This window comes from Bos mutus, chromosome X, assembly GCF_027580195.1.
Source record: "Bos mutus isolate GX-2022 chromosome X, NWIPB_WYAK_1.1, whole genome shotgun sequence".
In the NCBI taxonomy this organism is placed as follows: domain Eukaryota; kingdom Metazoa; phylum Chordata; class Mammalia; order Artiodactyla; family Bovidae; genus Bos; species Bos mutus.
In genome coordinates, this window is record NC_091646.1 from 112,409,638 (window position 1) to 112,433,730 (window position 24,093).

The window sequence follows — 24,093 nt, forward strand, 5'->3', positions numbered from 1 at the left end:
GACATACATGCCACCCATAATTTTTTTTTCAGTATAGTGGCAGTTTTACTGTTGCCTGAGACAGATTGCTTCTGGTCAAATGAGGATACTCCAGCAAATACATCAACACTGAAGACTTCTAAGCACTCATCAAGCTGGGTAAATTCCCTGAAAAGAAGGAGCTTAGTTTTCAGGGTGACTTGAAATTAGAACTTTGTTCCCCACTGTTTTTATCTTAAAATACTTTTGCCTGGGAGAAAGCACTGTGTGAAATTAATACCTTCTCCAGCTCCACACCAGCATGCAAGTTAACCTAACTTGGATGGGGAAATTCTTTCTTGCTGTCTTTCCAAATGTCTTAAGAGAACCCCTTTGGAGGGGCGGGGCTTACCTTTGTGTATTGATCAGACTGAATATTTCAAGGAGCTCTGTCTACCCCGGAGGGCAGATTTTTGTTGAAACATGTGCAATAGTGCCAAGGATAGTGCATTTCACAACTGAAGCAGATGTGCATACTTATAACTTACCTTCAGTTTGGAAACGTGTTACTTAGTAAGGCTCTAATTTCTAATTAGCTACCCATGGATGGCTGTGGAACTGAATATGGTTGTACTCATTAATACACATTGAAGGCATTTTTCAGGTGGGTTAATATCTACATTATATGGACAAATTGTATGTATTCATACACATATACACAGTATATATACATCTGCCTCAGTAAACGTATTTTGTATACTTAGTACAAAGTATACATATATTGATATTTGATATGCCAACTTGAAAGATCATTCTTGGGCATTTATTTTAAGAACTAAACTCAAGTCTGCTCTTACTTCACTTTGGATTCTCCATGGTGCTAGAATATTTTATCCTTTGGATGGTTAAGTGAGAAAGATTTAACAACAAAGCTGGAGTGTCATTTATGGCTCTGTATTGGAGAATTAAAGGAGTTGATTCAGGTTGCTGAAATCTCTCTTCTGGCCCTCTCCCTGGAAGACAAGTCACCACAGTGAGCTTGATCCCTGTCTTTGCCCTTGCCTTTTGCTTAATGACTCTGAGTATGTGACATAAGATAGCACATCTGGAAGACCCTCTGCTCTTTCATACACTACCCTGATCTTCGATGGTTCCTATGCTGTCTTTAAGTAAATAATAAAGGCCTTGGCTTCTTTTGCTAGATCAACTGAGGGTATACTGGATATACGTGCTTCTGTAGATCCATTGCTTCATTTGGACTGGTTAACAGTGTGTGTTTTTAAGGTGCCTAGGCTGGGAATATCCTTCATTTCCTAGTGTAATTATCCAACATCTCCTCTGTTGCCTTATTAGCTGTGTGTGGGGGGGGGGCACTATTTGAAATTGTTTTATCAGTTTGTACCTAATTCTTCCTGCCATTGATGAGAGCAGTATCTTTTGCACACGTTTCACTAATATAAGAGGACTATTATGTAATAGTGAGTTTCTCTGTTGATTCGAACATGATGTTACTTAGGTCCCAAGTCTAAACTTGATTCTGGAGTAGGAAATGGCAACCCACTCCAGTATTCTTGCCTGGAAAATTCCATGCACAACAGAGTCTGGTGGACTACAGTCCATGGGGTTTTGCAAAGAGTCGGACACGACTGAGAGCACACGCATGCACACACTAATCTTGATTATGATTCTTTCACTTCCTGTCCCATACTTTGCCTCGTTGTCCCACAGTTGTCTTTTGGACTTGGGAGAGTCAGTTAAGAATGAGGATTAACAAGAGCAAATCAATCCCCACAATCAAGTACAAGCAAGAGAACACCATTTAGAGTACAGAGCTCAGGCCTGGATATGGTTCATCTTTTCCTCAAGAGAAGACAGACATTTCTGTATAGATGGAAACGTATTTGCATGGAGCATTGTATAGTGCAGTGTGTATGTGTGCATGTATGTGAGGTGTCTATATGCATGTACATGTGTGCATCACGGGAGGAGTAGATCTGTTGTCACATTAATGATGATAGCAAAAATACCCACTGGTTACCACGGAGCAGGTCATGTGCCGACTGTTGGTCCTGCCGTATGTTTATTTGTGCAAGGGTTTACTATAATACTCACCCAGGCATTTCCAGAAGGAAAGGGTGAGGATTGATTTGTCAATGCCTAAGGGTCTCCCAACATGTGGTCTACTACAACTGTGTTTGTCAGTGAGTTGTTTGGGCCTCACAGGAATTTTCCCACAGAAAGGATGTTCTAACTGGCAGGCTCCCAGGACCGCCTACAAATCCATTTAACCATAACAGAGCTGACGAGCACTGTCAGGACTGGAGTTGGCTTCCAAATGGGAAGTCAGCCTGGTATTAATAGCACAGTTCCAGCTGCACTTTGGGTCCAGCGGACTTCTGATGGACCGGCCTGGGAACCCAGGCACTCTTTGTAACATTTATAGGAAATGGATTCCTTGGTGAGCATGGTGGGAAGGGAGTGCTGTGGTGGCTTGAGAATCATGGCTACCCATTTCCCCCTTCTCTGATCACTGCCATCGTCGGTATCCAGCAGGAAGACACTAAGGTGAATCCTAGGGAAATTCTTCTCCCAACTTCAAGTCTGGGGAAAGCCTGCCCTGGTCCTGGTCCGCTCGCTTGGGTTGACTGTTCCCATGTACAGGATATTTGTAAGTTGGGCATTCCTAGGCCACTTATATTTAATTGTGTGATGCAGATGTTTATTTTAACATAGTAGCTATTTATCCATGTAAATTTTACATTAAAATTACAGGCTTATTTTTATTTTAAACATGTATCATTCATTTTGACTGATTTCAGCCCTGATGATGTTTTTGTGCTTCTTTAATGGGTTAAAGGCATTATATTTATGCAAATTGAAAGGGTGTGTGCTGTTGCAGTACAACACTCCGTTTTCTGGTTGTAGGAGGAAATAAGAGAAGTGGGTGGTACCGTGGTGTGTGTGTGTGTGTGTGTGTGAGCATAATTTGAATTTGACCCAAAGTTGTGTGCTTTGAATACGACCCAAAGGTGTGTTGTTCAAACCAAGATATGCTTTAAGATATTAAAAATTGTGTTTGTACTCAAGAGAGCACTTTCTCAGTAGTGTATTTGGAAATATTTCAGGCCATTTTTTCTGCAGAAGTTACAGACCTAAAAGATTTTTTTCCCCTGGAAGCTCTTTGAATATATAAATTTTTAAAAGGATTTTTAAAGGCTAGATGGCAGCAAGGAAATTGTTTTCTGTTCATCTTAAGTAAATATGTCTGTGTTATAAGTGCTGCGTCAGAGTTATCTTATGGGCTGCATATGACTCAAAGGGAAAATAATTTGTTTAGTAACTTGATTTTCTTCCTTTTTTTATGATTCACAAGTTGTCAAGCTCATCCTGTTTGGGACACTATAAATGTAGTAGTAGTATTAGTCGCTCAGTCATGTCTGACTCTTTGAGACCCCATGGACTGTAGCCTGTGGGAACTTGTAAATGAATAACAAATTTAAATGTAAATCAACTGAAATGTATATGAAATCCTACTGGATTCTTAGGAGGTCTCTCAGTATTTATGAACCACACTTCTCTTTTCTAGGATTCTGTTTTGGGACACAGTCATAAATGCAAAAGGAAGTTTTCAGCACCTAATGACATTTATACTTATAATATTGGGCCCTTCAGCCCAAGCATTGAAAAACTATCTGCAGTTGGAATTGCTGAGACATGGAAAACTTTTCTTCCAGAAGGATTTTTTTAAAATAAAAATTATACTTTAAGATTATGAGTATAGAATTATAACACAGACAATTCATCATACTTAATAAGCCTCTCTAGATCAATCTAGATTATCTCTAAAAGGTCTATTTCACCCAGTCCCATAATTACATACTTGGGGAAGTAAAATGAAGTGTATAGGGTTTTCAAAGTGGCAGATCTATTCGGAATCCTTCTAACCCAGTCGCTTATTGTGTAGGAAAGGGAACTGGAGACCAGAGGGATTAAGGGGCTTGAGTAAGGCCGCTGTAGTGAGGACAGGGCTAGGAGGGCCATGAGCAACAGTGAGAATGGCTGTCACCTGGTAAAGGGCTTCAGTTTCCTGGGTTTACTTCCATCTTTTCATTTAATTCTCACAACAGTTTTGCAAGGCATGGATCATATTCCAGTTTTTAAAATGATAAAACTGAAACATAGGAGGTTCTCTAACTGCTCAAAGTCAATAGGCTTTAGGAGGCAGAGCAGAAATTCAAACGCACACCCCCTGATTTGAGAGTCTGGTGTCTCCTGCCTTGAGCTGTTTTCACTGTACCAGGCTGGCTCCCTGGCTTCAGTATATAGCCCAAAATCCAAGCAGCATTCCGTTTTTCTACATGTTTACAGGCATCACTCATCTTTTGAGCTTCACTTTATCACGCTTCATAGATAATGCTTTTTTCACAGATTGAAGGTTGCGGCAACCCTGTGACAAGCAGATCTATCTGCACCATTTCTTTTTTCAACATTATTTGTTTACTTTGTGTCCCTGTGTCACAGTTAGGTAATTCTCACAATAATTCCAACGTTTTCGTTATTTTCATATTTGTGATGGTGGTCTGTGATCAGTGACCTTTGATGTTAATAAATTTTAAAATATTTAAAAATTTTTAGATGTAATGTTATTGCATACTTAATGTTGTTGTTCGGTTGCTCAGTTGTGTCCAACTCTTTGTGACCCCATGGACTGCAGCATTCCAGGCTTCCCTATCCTTCACCATCTCCTGGAGTTTGCTCAAACTCATGTCCATTGAGTTGATAATGTCATCTAACCATCTCATCCTCTGTTGCTCCCTTCTCTTCGTACCCTCATTCTTTCCCAATATCAGGGTCTTTTCCAATGAGTCAGTTCTTCGTATCAGGTGGCCAAAGTATTGGAGCTATTTGCCAGGGGATATCCAATAAATAGACAGCAGAAAATAAAGTAAATGAGATGGTGGTAAGCGTCGAAGAAAGAAAAGACATAAAGGGAAAAAGTCAAGGAAAGGAGACACTAGAAAGATGGGATGGGAATTATTAAAAAAGGACTTTGCTGTGAGTATGTATTTGGGAAGTGTTTGTTATTGCATTATTGGTTCAGTGAAAGAGGCTGGCAGGTGTCTATTTTTTCAGCAGCTTCCTTTCCAAAACCATAATATTCCATTCTCTACCAGTGGTAAAAGGCTTATTCTAACTCCATCTCCATCTTCATGATACATCTTCCCATCTGCCCCTTGTGGGAACCATTGTTATCCCCATAGTATCAAAAAAAGAAAACAGGGGTCAAATGAGTTACCCATAAATGGAGAACAAGACAAGCATAGTGCCTGGGCTACTCTTTCCAAATACCTAATTTACAGGGAAGGAGAATCTCAGAAATGCTAAAATGACTAGCCCAGAATTACATGGCAAAGTGCTCATTATTTTATTTATCCAGCAAGATATGGATGGAGTTTTTACAGTGGGCCAGGCTGCTGAGATGGATCCAGAAAGTGGTATTCCCAGGAGATGTTCTCTGACCTAGGCGCACATGCAGGGACCTCTGTACCCTACCCAGTGCTCATTTATGCATACCATGATGGACAGTCTTCTCTCTTTTCCAGACTCTGAGAAGAATGGTGTTCCCACTTATATTTCCCACTCTGCATTTCTAGTGTGTTATGGATTAAATGAGACCATATCAGCTGGCCTGGGGACCAGAACAACTATGTATACCATTGTTTCCATGGGCAAATGCATTTAGACTTTCACACATCCAGCCATCTTTACAAACTTTCAGACTGGGGAGTGTCTGGGTTGGAGAATACAAGCAGAGATTGTTTAGCGTCCATCAGGGCACTCTGGCTGCCCAACCTCCCAGATATTGACATTGCCTGGAGTAAACAATATCCTCTTCAGTCCTAATGATAGCATTAAATGAGATACAAATGAGCAATAATAGCTTCCTCAAAATTTTACGGAAAAGATTTTATTTTCTTTACTTGGAAGGCAAAGTGATGGTCACACGTATTTACCTTTAGGGAAAAGGTCTTCAAATGGTAATCTGTGGATTGTGTCTACGAGCCATTCTATAGTTTGTCATAGTTCTCTAGGGCCGTGGGCATCTACAAGGAGATTGTAGCTCATTTAATCTGTGTTTATTCCATTATCTATGTATGAGACTATCTATGTAGTGCCACAAGTGTGTCTTGAATGGAACAGAATGGAAAGAAATGTTCTGTTGGCCATCGCATACTAGCAAGTGTCGTTTTCCCATCTTTCTTCCATAATGCGAATGCCATGGGCATTTCAGTTCCTGTTCTACATGCCTGTCATCATCTGCTTGATTAGAATGATACTGCTGTAGATAATAAGTACTTTGAATTTATATAAGCTTCTTAAGGAATGATGAACTTAGATTGAACTGCAGTGAATGCTTCAGTAAAATTCAAAGGAATTATGATTATGGTTGCCTTGGCAACCATAGTTCTGTATTCTCTTTGTTGTATTACTTACCATTTTCCTATATTGAGGTCATTTTGAGGAGATCATTAAGGTCTCATTTTCAGTTTATGAGGCTTCTGGGAATGATACAATTTTATGTAGCTACAAATGTATCTCCTTTTCTTAAAATTTCCCCAAACATTGGAAAGTCTGGACATGTGAAATGAACTAAAAATAAGCTATTACTTATATTGACACATACATGTCATCTTTACTGTCTATTGAGGTAATTATTTATAAGGACTGAAAGACATTGTTACTGTACATTTCTCCTTAGCATGCAAATATGACTTTTCATTTCTTTCAAAAGTGAAGAATTCTTTGTCAATAAATTTCCATAACTGTTTTTACCTATAATGCAGTTATTAAACTGAAAATAACTAAACAAGAAAAATAATTTTACTTTAGGAAAGGGCCAGTTTGAGACACAGTCAAACAGTGATATTTTAACAACATATTAAATAATTAATCATCAACACATCCACTGTTAAGTTTTTTGGTAACCACATTAGTTTTTTTAAAGTGAAAATGTGGTAATTAACACTGTAATCTTTATAATTGGTTTATTGGTATTAAAAGGAAAATATAGTATAAATTGTATATTACCACATGACTACAATATAAAAATCATTGTAAAACATTTTATTTTGTCCAATTACTTATTATTTCAATCTAAAGGAAAATTATATATGTTAACATTCTAGGACAGGAGTTAGGAAAGTTTTTTGTAAAGGGTGAGGTGGTAAATATTTTAGGTTTTGGGGCCACACAGATTTTTATTGCAACTACTCAACTCTGTAACTGAAAGCATCCAGAGACACCAAGCTGTATTAAATTAATACCGTGTTTATAGAAACAGATGGCAAACTGGATTTGGTCCTCAGGCTGAAGTTTGCCAGGGCTTCCCTAGTGGATCAATGGTAAAGAACCTGCCTGCAAAGTAGGAGATGCGGGTTCGAATCTCTGGGTTGGGAAGATCCCCTGGAAAGGGAATGGCAATCCACTCCAGTATTCTTGGCTGGAGATCCATGGGCAGAGGAGCCTGGCAGGCTACAGTCCACGGGGTTGCAAAGAGTCAGATGCGACTGAAGTGACTGAGCACGCATGCACAGGAGGGTAGAAGCAGACATTTCATGATAGGTTGCTTAGTTTAAAAGCTAGTAGAACATTTGACAAAAATAAGCTAATAACATTTCCTTATATGTTGGGCAAGTTCAAAACTGAACTTCAGTGTCAAAGGCCTGACATCCCCTACCTGAATATGCCAACAATGTAAACTGAGTCAGTGAGATGAAGCCCCTTTGCCTATAGCTGGTTTCTCCATCCTTGTGGAGTTTCTTTGGTCACCTGACACCAAGTGAAACATATATTTTCATCTTTATTTTCCTTTAGAGTATTCTCTGGTGCTTTGTTCAAACTAATCTTATCATCCTCTTTTAGGTTTAGGGCTTCCCTGGTGGCTCAGCTGGTAAAAATTCGCCTGCAATGCAGGGGACCTGGGTTTGATCCCTGGGTTGGGAAGATCCCTTGGAGAAGGGAAAGGCTACCCACTCCAGTATTCTGGCCTGGAGAATTACTTGGATTGTATAGTCCATGGGGTCACAAAGAGTCAGACAGGACTGAGCGACTTTCACTTCAGGTTTAGTCAAATATTTCAAACATAAAGAAAAGTACAGAAAAAAAAACACAAATATTTGACCCTCAGTTTTAATAAATTTTAATATTTAATATTGTTTAAGATATTTTAATCTTTTTTTAAAAATAAATAATACATATGAACACAGCTGAAGCCTATAACAGACTTTTAATGTGTATGATTTTTCCACATTCTAACAATTTTTAAAGAGGCAATTTATTTTTAGATGGATCTGCATTTTTCCTACTTATTAAAGTGAATTTCTTGAGAGCCAAAAGGATGGAAAGATCAGCGAATTGATTTTAGATGTGCAAATTATCATTGGTACACAGTAGACCAATTTGACCTGATTTGATACATTTTTCTGTCCATCCAGGACTAAATTAATGCTATAAGTTTACTTCCAAGAGAGACTTTGCAAATTCCCTATATCTCTTCCATGTGGTAAATGAGATGTGTGATTAAGAGACAGTGAGTATAAATCATCCTAATTCATAATCAAGGACTGAAGACAGCTTTTCATTTCTATAGTGACTTATTCAAATGCATTATTTTTCTCTGCTGCCCTTAACACAGTTAATGCTTTGTGGAACAAACGCTTTCACAAACATTCTGTCATTCAATCTTTGGAATGTCCCATGTGGGGGTTAGAACAGATAGTATTGCAATCGTCTCCTAGGTGAGGAAATTAAGGCACAGTGATGTCAGTGCAGTGCTTATAAGTCTTGGCTGAACCTTAGTTCCACTGGGTGAGCTTTGATAAAGGATCCCTGAGCCTACCCACAGAGATTTGATACAACCAGGCTGGAATGGACCGAAAGTGTTAGTATAGTTCATTGATTCTTCTGTGCAGCCAAGGTTGAGAATTTCTGCTGGACTAGGGAACTGATCAAAGTTGTTCAACCCTGTGGTTCTCGAATGGGGGCTATTTATCCACCCCACCCCCCCGCCAGGGGAACATTTGACAATAAGACAGTTGATTGACACATGTTGGTTGAGGACACTACCGGCTTCTAGTGAGTGAACATCCTACAGCCTCGCCTCTCAACATGAAACTCTCCAGCCCCAGGACTTCCCTGGAGGTCCAGCGGTTAAGACTCCGCACTTCCACTGAAGGGGACATGAGTTTGATCCCTGGTGGGAGAACTAAGATCCCACATGCTGTGCAGTATGGCCAAAAATAAAAGAATGAGAAAAAAAGAAAAAAACAAAAAAATCTCTATCCAGCCCCAAATGCCACTATGTCAATTGAGCTGAGGTTCAGAAACTCCTACTTAACCTCTAAGTGTTGGACTGAAGTCCCTAACTCTGAGCCATTGTTATTTCTTCAGTCCCAAATTGCTAAATTATTCAAATTAGTCATCCTCTTATTATTTCTCTAATAATGCATTTTTAAAGTGACTTTAAACTTTTTCAGGAACCAGGTGGTCTCATGTCTTAACCACACTAGGATAGGCAGAAATCCTACTTTTCTCAGAATACCAAAAGTAACACAAAAACAAGCAAATAGCCACAAAGGATACAACATCAAAAAGAAAAGAACTATTTCTCAACTAAGTATATGTATGATCCCAAATAAAAAATGTGAATTATGTAAAGCAGTAGCTCTCAAAATTGAGCATGCATTGAAATCCCCTGGAGGGTTATTAAAATACAGACTGCTGGGCCCCACCCTCAGAGTGTCTGATTCCCTAGGTCTGGTGTGGTGTTCAAGCACTTGAATTTCTAAATTTCTAACAAGAGCTTCCAGCTGAGACAGACTCTTCTGGACCTTGTAACACACTGAGAATTACAGATGTAAAATGTGTAATAGCTTCTCAAATGCATAATCCCAGGACTATCTATTAAAGCATCAAGTTAATATTCCTAAAAATGCAAGCACTATTTCATCATAGTATACACATGATTTTAGAATATAATCCATCAATAAGTACAAGAACCTTCCAGTTCCATGATTACAGTCAGGACAGACCTATAAAATCAAACCATTTGCTCCCACTTCTAAGAGCAACAGGAGCTAGCTTCAGTAAGCTTCCTGTCCAAAACAAGTCCAATGTTAAGAATGTACAGCTGTCCACCTTATCAGAAATAAAAAAGTGACAATACCCTGAGACATTTTAAAATGCATCTAAGGTACACGATGCACATTCTTCAAATTATAAGGAGATGCCTAAAGCAAAAATGACTTGAACAGAATTTTCCTACTTTTGGATACATTAACACATGATTGTAGGAGGGTGGATGGATATCTAAAATTTCAGGGAAATTTATTGCCTGTATTAAATAACAAATCCTAATTCCTTAACGAATTGGAATATTGACATAGGTGGCTAAATAATCATAGAATTAAACATGGAATCTGAAACCTATTTCAGAAACAAGTCAATTACTTTTCCAGTTCATCAGCCCATGACACTCTAAAGATAGCAGCAATAAAGGTGGTGTGGTTTGTGATTTTCATAAACTAGCCTTAAGTTAGATATTACAGCATATTTTGTAGGTGAAAAACCTAAACCCTGAAGAAGCAAAGTACATGTCCCTTATTTTCCACAGCAAGAGCTCATAGAAACTAGAATATGCTCTTATCTCTGCCTCTTAGATGTTTTCTGAATCTCTTGATAGTGAAGATTTGATCTCTTTCTAGAACCTGGCACACTTCCTAGTACATACCAAGGGGTAATTAGGCTTCTATTGAATTTACTTAAGTGAGTTTGTGAGAAGTTCATGCATTTCTGTATTTCATGAATTTTATATTGCATAGTTCAGTCCCATTTAAATTCAGGATCCTTACCCCCAAAATCCCAAATAAGATCCAGTCTATACTGTCCAAAGTACAAACTTTAATTATGAGCTAGGGATTAAGAAAAGTAAAGGGAAACTATGGGAGAATTTTCCAACAAGTAAGCACTTCTGTTGTACCGGCATTGATGATATATATGGCAGTCAACAATGTAAGACTTCCAAAGGGTAACTAAATAGCCCTGTACTGTAAAGTATAAAATTTACACATCTAAGGGAACAAATAAAATCTAAGAATTGAAAAAAATATACCTAATAGCATCGTTCTGCTCCAGTGTTTAAGAGCAAACCGAGAAGTTGCTATGGCATTGACTTATGCGAGCATAGCAACAGAGCGAACTCAGTGATTCAGCTTGATAAAAGAGGAAATTATCTCACCATTTCCCTTTCCCTAAATCAGTCAGATATCCAAATATTTCATGTTGAAATGGTATATCCATCAACATGTTCTAATGGATAAAAGTCAATAGTGGGGGTGGGGAGGAAGGTCATAAGATGAAATCTGTATGACATATGCTTACTTTAGAGAATGCAACTCACATCTAAAGAATCTATTAATATCTCTGCATCCTGCTTTCCCCCGATTTAATGGGGTTTGTCAGTGGCTTATATTGGGTGAATATTGGGTGAATATGAGTAATAATTTGGCAAACGACAACAATTTATCAGCCCGTATAACTTCGTTCTAATGAAATTTGACTGTGGTGTATTTTGAGAAAGAAACATTGTTCGGCCGTGAAACTGTAATTCCCTGTGTGCAACAGCCCTCCAGGGAAGGGATAGATTATGCCAGCATAATATGTGAAGTTTAGTCATTATCACTTGTACCAAGCAGAGGTCAGCTGTGGGTGTATATGTGGGAGGCACCACTGTGGTGAGCCAATACAAACAGAGCCAAATGTCACAAATAAATGCTGACATTTTATCACGTTATTTTAAATATTATTTTACCACTGTGTTTTTTCTTGTATTGTTTAACCTCCACATCTTTATTTCCCATTTCCTTTCTTTAAACTGATAAATGAGAATTGGGCAAGTATGGTTTGAATCACTACTTGACCATGAACATGGGAAGTTAATTGACCCCACAAAAGAGCCCCAAACCTATGAAACTTGGATTCTTAGATTTATTCTGTTTTTTTTGTTTTGTTTTGTTTTTTGAAAATACAGCAATTCTTTATTTCTTTATTGTTTTTTACTTTAAAAATTTATTTATTTTAATTGGAGGCTAATTACTTTATAATGTTGTAGTGGTTTTTGCCATACTTGACATGAATCCGCCACAGGTGTACATGTGTTCCCCATCCTGAACCTCCCTCCTACCTCCCTCCCCATCCCATCCCTCTGGGTCATCCCAGTGCACCAGCCCCGAACACCCTGTCTAATGCATCGAACCTGGACTGGTGATCTGATTCACATATGATAATATAAATGTTTCAGTGCTATTCTCTCAGATCATCCCACCCTCGCCTTCTCCCACAGAGTCCAAAAGACTGTTCTGTACATCTGTGTCTCTTTTGCTGTCTTGCATACAGGGTCATCATTACCATCTTTCTAAATTTGATATATATGTGTTAATATACTGTATTGGTGTTTTTCTTTCTGGCTTACTTCACTCTGTAGAATAGGCTCCAGTTTTACCCACCTCATTAGAACTGATTCAAATGTATTCTTTTTAATAGCTGAGTAATATTCCATTGTGTATATGTACCACTGCTTTCTTATCCATTCGTCTGCTGATGGACATCTAGGTTGCTTCCATGTCCTGGCTGTTATAAACAGTGCTGCGATGAACATCGGGGTACAAGTGTCTCTTTCAATTCTGGTTTCCTCAGTGTGTATGCCCAGCAGTGGGATTGCTGGGTCATATGGCAGTTCTATTTCCAGTTTTTTAAGGAATCTCCACACTGTTCTCCATAGTGGCTGTACTAGTTTGCATTCCCACCAACAGTGTAAGAGGGTTCCCTTTCCTCCACACCCTCTCCAGCATTTACTGCTTGTAGACTTTTGGATCGCAGCCATCCTGACCGGCGTGAGATGGTACCTCATTGTGGTTTTGATTTGCATTTCTCTGATAATGAGTGATGTTGAGCATCTTTTCAGGTGTTTGTTAGCCATCTGTGTGTCTTCTTTGGAGAAATGTCTGTTTAGTTCTTTGGCCCATTTTCTATTTATTCTGGGTTGACTTGGGTTTCAGAAACATGTAATTTGATTAATTTATTTTTAATTTACATATAGTAAAATCCATCTTTTGGAGGGGTACAATTCTGAGTTTTGACAAATACATAAAATTGTGTAACCACCACTACAATAAGGACCCAGAAGAGTTCTGTCATCCCCCCCACCCCACAGATTCCCTCCTGCTGCCCCTTCATAGTCAGTGCCTCCCTGAACCGCCCCAGGACCTGTCATCAAAAACCTGTTGGTGCTCTTCTATTTTAACTTTTTTTTTTCCTTCTCCATTCATTCAGTACAGTCTATCATGTGCTGGGTTCTGTTTGAGGTTCTGGGGATGAAGTAGTGAATAAGATTCACATGGAGCTTTCCATGCAGAAACAAGATAATGAACAAAAGTAAATCTGTAATTCCAATGTGTAGTAAATGCTGTCTAGTAAAAAGATCCTGCTTGCTCCTATGACATACCTGTGAAAAGCTATGACAAACTTAGACAGCATATTAAAAAGCAGAGACATCACTTTGCCAACAAAGGTCTGTATAGTCAAAGCTATGGTTTTCCAGTAGTCATGTACACATGTGAGAGCTGTACCAGAAAGAAGACTGAGCACTGAAGAATTGATGCTTTTGAAATGTGCTGGAGAAGACTCTTGAGAATTCCTTGGACAGCAAAGTGATCAAACCATTCAATCCTAAAGGAAATCAACCCTGAATATTCATTGGAAGGACTGATGCTGAAGCTGAAGCTCCAAAAGTTTGGCCACCTGATGCAAAGAGCCGACTCATGTGAAAAGTTCCTGATGCTGGGAAAGATAGAGGGCAGGAAGAAAAGGGGGCAGTAGAGGATGAGACGGTTGGATGGCATCATCAACACAATGGACATGAATTTGAGCAAACTCCAGGAGACAGTGAAGGACAGGGAAGCCTGGCATGCTGCAATTCATTGGGTCACGAAGAGTCGGACATGACTTAGTGACTGAACAACAACAATAAGTAGATCCCTATGATAACAAGTATCAGAAGATGAAACCTCATTTTAGACAGAATGTTAGAAAAGGTGGCTCTGAGAAGTTGGCATTATATCTGAGGACTGAAGTCTAAGAAGGAGCCAGCTATGTGAAATGAGCAAGGGGTGGGGACACATGGGCAATCATTCCATGCAGAAGGAACATTGTATGGAAAATGGGGGTCAGCAATCCCAAGAGTGAGAGAATAAAGCAATGGCATGAGGTGCTGTGGACAGATAGGCAGGGTCTAGCTAAGGTGTATCAACTTCATTCCCTTGCAGCAGGACACCATCAGCTAAGTCTGTACCTGGAGATGATTTGATTGATGTTTTGAGTTCTGTGTAGAAAGTTGTTTGTTATAGAGTGAGAATGGATACAGGGCAGTTACTGGGCCATGGCAACCAACCAGTTGACTACTGACGGGCAGCAACTGTGGAGATGTAGAAGGAATGGATTTGAAATACATTTTAGAGGTAGAGGGCTTCCCCAGTGACTCAGCTGGTAAAGAATCCACCTGCAATGTGGGAGACCTGGGTTTGATCCCTGGGTTGGGAAGATCCCCTGGAGAAGGGAAAGGCTACCCACTCCAGTATTCTGGCCTGGAGAATTCTTTGGACTGTATAAGCCCATGGGGTCTCAAAAAGTTGGACACAACTGAGCGACTTACACTTTTCACTTTCAATCCATGTTACAAATATGAATTCATTCACTTATATTTACTGAGGGCCCACAATGAGTGAGACTCACATGAGGAAGTAGGGATATAATGTTAAAGAGGAACCTACAAGATTGGAGGTAAACTGGCAGGAGAGATAGGACTTCATTCAACAGTCTCACACATATGTGTAAAATTAGTGTGACAGAAAGTTTCACAGAGGAGAGGGTTCTATGAGAGGGCATAATAAAGAGATCTGACTTAGTCTGAGCAGAGGTTGGGTTCTGGAAAGGTGTCTCAGAGCACTGAAGAATGAGGAGTGGGGAGAGGGTATTGGACGAAAGGTCATGTGACAGAAGAGCAGAAATTTGGGTTTTCAAATGCCAGATACACTGTGATTCCAGTTTAGGAGTCCAAGAATACATACCAGGAACATGCATTTCCACAAGCACTTCAGGCAATCCATTTCCTCCACAAACATTTATTGAGCACGGAAGTGGGCCTGAGACTCTTCCAGGTGCTGAGAATTCAGTAATTTTTTTTTAAATTAATTTCTCGGCCTTCTGGTTCCGAGGGATGATCTCCCCAAAAGCTACCCAGTCAATGGTTTTTAGAGCAAGTTTCCGTCCAGCCATCTTGAGATCTTCACCGACCCCGGGCGGCCCGCAGTCCACAGCAGCCAATTCAGTAATTTATGTTAAAAGTTTACTTCTTTCATGGAGCTTGTTTCTGATGAACCTGATTCAGGAGATTCACAGACCCTGGGCACATCTTGAGAAGATTTGACTTAAGAGATGTTAGCCTAGAACAAGGTCATGAGGAGTGCCACCATTTAGAGCCTGAAAGGAAGAGCGGCAGCAAATAAGCTCGTGATCAAGTGGCTAATGAAGGAAGAAATGAGGAAAGTGGTGCACATAAGCAAAAGTGGGGACCATGGGGTCACAGAGAGTCAGACATGACTGAGCGATTTTCACTAACGGCAGTGGAGAAAATGGAAAAAACAGAGAGGTAAGGGTAGAGAAAGCACTTGAAAGTTACAATAGAAATGGTATAGTGTTTGCAGTAAAATAACATATGTTGGTATCTGATAGAAAAATAAATACACTAATAACAAAACATAAGGAAATAAATCAAAGTGGTTGATTATTGTTTTGTGTCTATATCTATATTTGCCTTTCCATCTATTTATCTCCATCCTGGTGCATTTTTTTTCCTCAAAAAAGAAATACTACAATCATCAGAGATTGTCAGTAGAAAGATTCTCTGGAGGATCAGACAAGAGGAAGCATTCTCAGGACCCATTAAGGGGCCTGGAGACAGTGGGCTCTAGGACTTGTGTGGAGAACTTGAAAGCTGTCACCTCTTGAAAGAAAGGACTGTAAGAGGTGAAGTAGACTTAATCTGTGCATGTACCCCTGGGATTTTACTAACTGACCCAGAGGAATTAGATTGAACAAGCATGTGGAGAATGTCTGGGGATCATACTTGTTTCTGTTATTTCCTGTAATGGCAAGAGTGGCCTGCAGAAGCTGTGCATTCTGGGTCACCACTACAGTCAGGGTTAGTGTTTCCTGGGAACTGGAGAAGGGAAATGAAACCAGACCATGTCTAGATTCCTTCCCAGATCTCTTGAGTTGAATAATTTGAAATTGCCATTTTTATAGATCCAAAATGGTACAAAAATTAACCATTTCATACAGTTCAACCAAAAAGTATAATTCTGGTACTACAGTGCAAAAGTGTGGATGGCGGGAGACCTTCTTGTTGGTTTAAAGATTGATCCATTGGTGCAAGTATGCGACCATATATTAAAGCCTCTAAGTTTTGTGAGCCAGACCAAAGGCATTCTTGTTCCTGACTCTATTTGAACAGCATATTTGATGAGAGAATGCCAGCATCATCTATTTATTACCCTCCATACTCAGCGATTATGTGACAAGAAAGGAAAAGACCTTTAAAGCTGGGGTGATTGTCTAGACAGTCCTAAAATAGCTCTTCCCAGGTGCAAAGGAAGCAGTAAAATGCAGACAAAGCATGAGGGTCCTTTGCCAAAAATACAGTGCATTTGAACTTTCGTAAGCTCCTTGTAAATTCTGAAGGAGAAAATCGCCAGAAGACTAAATCTCGATAATTATGATCACTAGTAAAAATGGTATAGTGTTAGCAGAAAAATAAAATCTGATTGAGTAATATACCACCCCCTCAAACAGAGGCATTCTCTGCATGCTAAATTACATAGAAATTTTTGAGATAATTATTTGAATAATTTAGAGCTAAAATAGTTCAGGCTAAAATATTTAGCTGACTGAAACACCTGTGCAAGCTTTCATTTAAAATATACAAAAACTTGGTTTCATTTTTCACTTCACAGTGGAGGTCTTGTAATAAAAACAAGATAGTTTATGTAAGTCCCCTGTCAAGTCATATTCTGTAGCATTGGTGCAGTTAATAAGATTGCATTGAATCCAAAATGCACTTTTGTTAAATAAACTGTGCCAGTGGGTCATACCCTAGAATATAATTTAACAATAAAAAAAATGAGCTATTGATACATTCAACAACTTAGGTGGATCTCAGGGAACTTATACTGAGTGAATAAAGCCTGTCCCCCCAACAAGCTACATGCTATATCATCTCATTTATGTAACATACTTGAAATGACAAAATTATCGAAATGGAAAATAAATCAGTGATTGCCAGATTTAAGAAGGTGGTGGATTGAGAGGGAAGTGAGAATAACATAAAAAGGGTAGCAGGAGGGATCCTCGTGACTATGGAATGTTCTGTGTCTCGACTGTTGTGGTAGTCACATAAATCTACACATGTGATAAAATCGGATAGAATGAAATAAACATACACATTTACACACACAAATGAGTGCAGGTAAAACTGGTTAAATCTGAATAAAGTCATTGTATGCTATCAGTGTCAGTTTCCTGGTTGTGACATTGTATGCAAGATGTTACCATTGGGGGAGGCTAGGTGCAGGGTACAAAAAGGCTCTGTATTATTTCTGCTATCTGAACATGAATCTACAATTCTCTCAAAATAAACTGTTTAATTAAAAAATAAACTTTCTCAAAACCATTGGCATTGGTTCAAACTTTGTTTATTAACGTGGGAAGAAAGGCTCCACCCGATTTGGGGATGGAGGAGCCTTCTGAAATCACCAGGGAACCAAACCACACATGTATCAGTAGGTAAAGTTTCTGCACTGTGCACGAGGGAATGCGTGTGCTCTTTAGAACGTTTTAGTTTGCTTTGTGTGTTTTGCACCCTAAAAATTTACAAATGAAGGTGGATACATGAAAACATACATCTCTAAGATTCATCAGCACTCTAAATACAAGAGTAAACCAGGTGTTGTTGGGAGGTTATGCAATGGCAAGTATGGGAAAAAAAAAAACCCTGGATAATTGAGTTTATTCAAATTGAGAAGGCCTATTTCTAGGCCTTCTCTCTCTATATGTATCTAAGAGAAGCCTGTTGAAAATAAGGGTAGCAGAAAGACAGTCACTGAATGTGAGTGATGCCTCTAGTACTTGTGAGAACCCACTTAGCTAGCCCTTTAAAGTCTATTAAAGAAACTGAAATGAATAGATTACATTCAGAAGTAAACAGTTTGGAAATGTTCTTATCCTTAGGTACTTTACTCTCATTGACTTAGCAATATGCTGAATTTTGTTAGCTGTTTATATGTAGCTTCACAGTTGATTTTAAAGTCAGCCATTGTCGGTTATGGCTAATCACTTTATTTTCCTAGGGAAGTCAAATCAACCAATAGTTATCAGTTATCTTCCCCATGACAACACTGGGTGAGGTGGAATACCAGGATGAGACCAAAAGTGCTTCCCCATGATGATTGCAGACCTCCAAATCTAATCAAGTGAGAGAATAACGCATAGTAAATCAACACCACCTATATTGCATGTGAATTCAGGTAGACAGTTTGGTCTGTGGGCCTAACTGCCTTTACTTTGCAGCTCACAGAACCCTGTGTTCATCCTACTGTCTTAAGCAGTTTCATTTGCTTATAGTGTTAGCTCATTTATTTTACTTATTTTATTTAACAAGCTCTCTAAACTACTGACCATATGCCAGGCATTATAAGAGCATCATAAATATTAGTTCCTTTTTATACTCAAAGCAAACCTAGATTATTTGCATTTTGCAGATGAGGCAGCTGAGGCACAAGTTTAAGTCACTTGCCCAAAGTCACACAGCTAGTCAAGTATGCTTTGCTTTTGGGATTTGCCTCCAGATACCAGTCTCTATGATCAAGCCATTAATTCACGTTCAGCTGGAGTCCTAAATCAGGCGAAAGAGATGCTCACATCTCAGATGTGACTATATTCATTCCCTCTGGCTTTATTCCCTCATTCAGTCCTTCCTTCATCAAGCATCCTTTAAATGTTCACTATGTTCAAAGCATTATGATCGGCAATGTAAACACAATATGATTTTGGCTCTCATGGAATTTACATGCTATACAAGAGATAAGACCTATGCATAAATCTTTAGGATTATCATTTCACATACTGGGTAACTCTTAAAGGTTTATAAGCCATGGAATGGCATCAATAAACTTCTGCTGGCAATGAGCAGAAGGGGTTAGAGAACGGGAGGCTGCAAGTAGGGAGACTATCCTAGCACATGAGTCCATTCAAATGCCTATGAGGGGCTCATCAAAGAGGTAAACCTTAGAGTTACCACATGACTCAGTAATCCCACTCCTAGGGAGATGCTTAAAAGATGCAATTCTACTCCGAGGTATATGTTTCAAAAGAATTGAAAGCAGATATTCAAAAACATTCTTGTACGTGACTGTTCATTGCTGCTCTGTTTACAATGCCCAGACAGGGAAAGCAACCTGGATGTCCATGAACAGATGAATGAATAAACAAAATGTGGTCTAGCTGTACAATGGAACATTGTTTGGCCATTAAAGGGAATGAAGCACTGATTCATGCTACAGCATGGGTGAATCCTGAAAACATTAGGTCACATATTATACAGTTCCATTTACAGGAAACATCCAGAATAGGTAAATCCATAGAGACAGAAAATGCATGAGTGGTTTCCAGGGGTTGGAGGAAGAGAGGGAGAATGAGGAGAGATTACTTAGTCGTACTACTGATTTTCCTCTTGGGATGGTAAAACTGTTTGAGAACTAGATCACGGTAATGATTGTACAACACTGTGAATGTACTAAATGCCACTGAAGAGTACACTTTAAAAATGGCTAATTGGATTTTGTGTAAATTTCACCTCAATAAAAAACCAAAAGGAAAAAAAAAAAAAAGCCGATTTGGACTTGGGCCAAGGTGAGAATGTGAGAATGGAGAGGAATAAGGAAGAGAAGTCACTCGGGAGACTTGGCCCGTTTAGTGGTGGTAATAAGAGAGAGCAGGAAGGGGGAAATCCTGAAGGTTCCAGCTAGAGTGCCAAGATGAATGGTGACCACATTCACCAAGTGACTTGAAGGATTAACCAGATCTCTTGTCTTCATTTTGATGCTGCCACTTGCTAGCTGTGGGTCTGTGGGCAAGTTTGTATACCTTTCTGCCTGGACAATGGGCACACTGGTGTTGTCATGATGACTGAATGAGTGAGTATATCTGGAGCCTGACATATAGGAGGCCCTCAATGACTGTTTGTGGAATGCATGAACGATGACACTTATTTGTTTTTTTCAACATTAGGCTATCCTATTCAGGGATGCCAAAATGGTAGTTACTATACTTTCTGGAATTCTAAGACACATGTGTATCTTGTTATGTGTGTGCATTCATGCTCAATTGTGTCCAACTCTTTGCAACCCCATGGACTGTTGCCCACCAGGATCCTATGTCCATGAAATTTTCCAGGCAAGAACACTGTTGTGGATTGCTATTTCCTTTTCCAGGGGATCTTCCTGACCCAGGGATCTTCCTGATCCAGGGATTGAACCCACACCTCCTTGAGAAACCTCCTTAGGACTTTTAGCCAGCATGGTGGTGCACCCTGGGCTTAGAACTATGCTTGGACGAGTAGCTGGCCTGTGTGTGTGTGCTCAGTTGCTCAGTCATGTCTGACTCATTGCAGCCTCTGACTGTAGCTCATCAGTAGTAAGTGTTAAACAGTTGTTAGCTTTAGTTGTTGCTGTTGTTACTGTGGTGGCGGTGGTTGTGGTTATAAAACGATGGCCAGAATCTACTTGAGAATATATTGGGTTGGCCCCCAAAATTCATTTGGTTCATGAATATGTTGTTCAATAAAGTTCTTTGTGAAAGTGAAAGATCTTTTTGAACTTAAAACTGAGCGAACTTTTTGGCCAGCCCAACATTTTTGGCACAGGTGCAGTTCTTGAACAACTTGTTGTAAAGAGATGAGATAGAGAGCAAAGGGCTAACTAAGACTATTTAATCACTAAATTGCAATGTTGGAAAAAAAAGACTACTTCAATGTTGATCCATAAAATCTTTACCAACAGAGACAGAATGAATAAATCAGTCTCCCACCAGCAGCTCCAGGAACTTCCCCAAATGATCTCATAATCCTGGCATCAACAGTGCTCAGCTCTGTCAGCCTTCCTGAAATTTATTATTAAAGTGAGGAACCTGATCTCGTGTAGGTTTAATGGCATTAGTTGAATTACAAAGATGGTAGAGCTGCCATTTAGAGGAAAAGCGCCTTTCTACCACTTGCCTGTTTTAATGAGTCCCCATCATCCCTCTATGATTACCAAATCAATTTCCTTTCATAGATTAGCTATTTTATAGTCCTGGGAGAATTTGTTGAAAACATTCAGTTATTTAGCCTCAAGAACAATCTAGCTGTGGGTTAATATTCTTTGGATTTAATGGGTTGAAAATTAAAATAAGAGTAGAATTTTTGTACACAAAAACCTTTAGATGAATTTTGGCAACTCCAGGGCACCAAACTAACTTTTGAATTGGGAGATAAGTTGTACTAAAAAGATTTTGTACTGCTTTCCACCCAATCTGGTCCACTAAATGCTGGTCCTCTAAATCACGGGGTACATTCCTGTGTCAACAAAGGTCCATCTAGTCAAGGCTATGGTTTTTCCAGTGGTCATGTATGGATGTGAGAGTTGGACTACAAAGAAAGCTGAGTGCCGAAGAATTGATGCTTTTGAACCGTGGTGTTGGAGAAGACTCTTGAGAGTCCCTTGGACTGCAAGGAGATCCAACCAGTCCATCCTAAAGGAGATCAGTCCTGGATGTTCATTGGAAGGACTGATGCTGAAGCTGAAACTCCAGTACTTTGGCCACCTCATGCGAAGAGCTGATTCATTTGAAAAGACCCTGATGCTGGGAAAGATTGAGGGCAGGAGGAGAAGGGGATGACAGAGGATGAGATGGTTGGATGGCATCACCAACTCAATGGACATGAGTTTGGGTAAGCTCCAGGAATTGCTGATGGCCAGGGAGGCCTGGCGTGCTGCGATTCATGGGGTCGCCAAGAGTCGGACATGACTGAGCAACTGAGCCGAACGGAACATTTCTGTACCATAGCTATACTGCCGCAAAGTAATACTACTCAGATGTTTGCGGATGAACAGTACAAAGTCTGGAAATGACTTTAGATACCTAATTATTCTTCCTTCAGTAAAATGAGAACATTATCACCAATCTAATACCAAAACAACAGCATTCACAACACAAGAATGATTTTCTTGTAATGTCAGGGATTCAGTGTAAACTATCAGTGAATGTTTGAATGGGCACCAAGTTAATGCATGGCTCCTTTCAGTTCAGTTCAGTTGCTCAGTCGTGTCTGACTCTTTGCAACCCCATGAATCCCAGCATGCCAGACCTCCCTGTCCATCACCAACTCCCAGAGCTTACCCAGACTCATGTTCATCAAGTCGGTGATGCCATCCACCCGTCTCATCCTCTGTCGTCCCCTTCTCCTCCTGCCCCCAATCCCTCCCAGCATCAGGGTCTTTTCCAATAAGTCAGCTCTTCGCATAAGGTGGCCAAAGTACTGGAGTTTCAGCTTCAGCATCAGTCCTTCCAATGAACACCCAGGACTGATCTCCTTTAGGATGGACTGGTTGGATTTCCCTGCAGTCCAAGGGCCTCTCAAGAATCTTCTCCAACACCACAGTTCAGAAGCATCAATTCTTCAGTGCTCAGCTTTCTCCACAGTCCAATTCTCACATCCATACATGATCACTGGAAAAACCATAGCCTTGACTAGACGGACCTTTGTTGGCAAAGTAATGTCGCTGCTTTTCAATATGATATCTAGGTTGGTCATAACTTTTCCTCCAAGGAGTAAGTGTCTTTTAATTTCATGGCTGCAATCAACATCTGCAGTGATTTTGGAGCCCCCAAAAATAAAGTCTGACACTTTTTCCACTGTTTCCCCATCTATTTCCCATGAAGTGATGGGACCAGATGCCATGATCGTTGTTTTCTGAATGTTGAGCTTTAAGCCAACTTATTCACTCTCTTCTTTCCCTTTCATCAAGAGGCTCTTTAGTTCCTCTTCACTTTCTGCCATAAGGGTGGTGTCATCTGTATATCTGAAGTTATTGATATTTTTCCCAGCAATCTTGATTCCAGCTTGTGTTTCTTCCAGCCCAGCGTTTCTCATGATGTACTCTGCATATAAGTTAAATAAGCAGGTGACAATATACAGCCTTGATGTACTCCTTTTCCTATTTGGAACCAGTCTGTTGTTCCATGTCCAGTTCTAACTGTTGCTTCTTGACCTGCATATAGGTTTCTCAAGAGGCAGGTCAGGTGGTCTGGTATTCCCCATCTCTTTCAGAATTTTCCACAGTTTATTGTGATCCACAAAGTCAAAGGCTTTGGCATAGTCAATAAAGCAGAAATAGATGTTTTTCTGGAGCTCTCTTGCTTTTTCCATGATCCAGCGGATATTTGCAATTTGATCTCTGGTTCCTCTGCCTTTTCTAAAACCAGCTTGAACATCTGGTTCACATGGTTCACATACTGCTGAAGCCTGGCTTGGAGAATTTTGAGCATTACTTTACTAGCATGTGAGATAAGGGTAATTGTGTGGTAGTTTGAGCATTCTTTGGCATTGCCTTTCTTTGGGATTGGAATGAAAGCTGACCTTTTCCGGCCCTGTGGCCACTGCCTCTTCTAATATCTTCTGCTTCTGTTAGGTCCATACCATTTCTGTCCTTTATCGAGCCCATCTTTGCATGAAATGTTCCTTTGGTATCTCTTATTTTCTTTGAAGAGATCTCTAGTCTTTCCCATTCTGTTGTTTTCTCTATTTTTTTGCATTGATCGCTGAGGAAGGCTTTCTTATCTCTCCTTGCTATTCTTTGAACTCTGCATTCAGATGTTTATATCTTTCCTTTTCTCCTTTGCTTTTCAGTTCTTCTTTTTTCACAGCTA

At 39.7% G+C, this 24,093-nt stretch overlaps 2 protein-coding genes across 6 annotated transcripts in view; one reads left to right on the forward strand and one right to left on the reverse strand.

Moving 5' to 3' along the window:
- Positions 1 to 24,093, forward strand: part of ARHGAP6 (Rho GTPase activating protein 6) — a 541,907-nt gene that overhangs the window by 340,026 nt on the left and 177,788 nt on the right. Inside the window, exon 1 of one of the 5 annotated variants that reach the window (XM_070365361.1) lies at positions 2,395 to 2,523. The exons of 3 other annotated variants lie outside the window; for them this stretch is intronic. Coding sequence is in view for 1 of the 2 variants with exons in the window: in XM_070365360.1 (XP_070221461.1) it covers positions 2,612 to 2,626 (15 nt within the window). In the remaining variant the exon portion in view is untranslated. Of the gene's footprint in view, positions 1 to 2,394; positions 2,627 to 24,093 lie in introns of those variants that run through there. One more of the 5 variants, XM_070365360.1, reaches the window with a different exon arrangement.
- AMELX (amelogenin X-linked) overlaps positions 20,076 to 24,093 on the reverse strand; it is a 41,136-nt gene continuing 37,118 nt past the window's right edge. The window contains exon 6 of the mRNA XM_070366157.1: positions 20,076 to 20,279. Within this exon, the coding sequence (XP_070222258.1) occupies positions 20,076 to 20,279 (204 nt within the window). The remainder of the gene's footprint in view (positions 20,280 to 24,093) is intronic.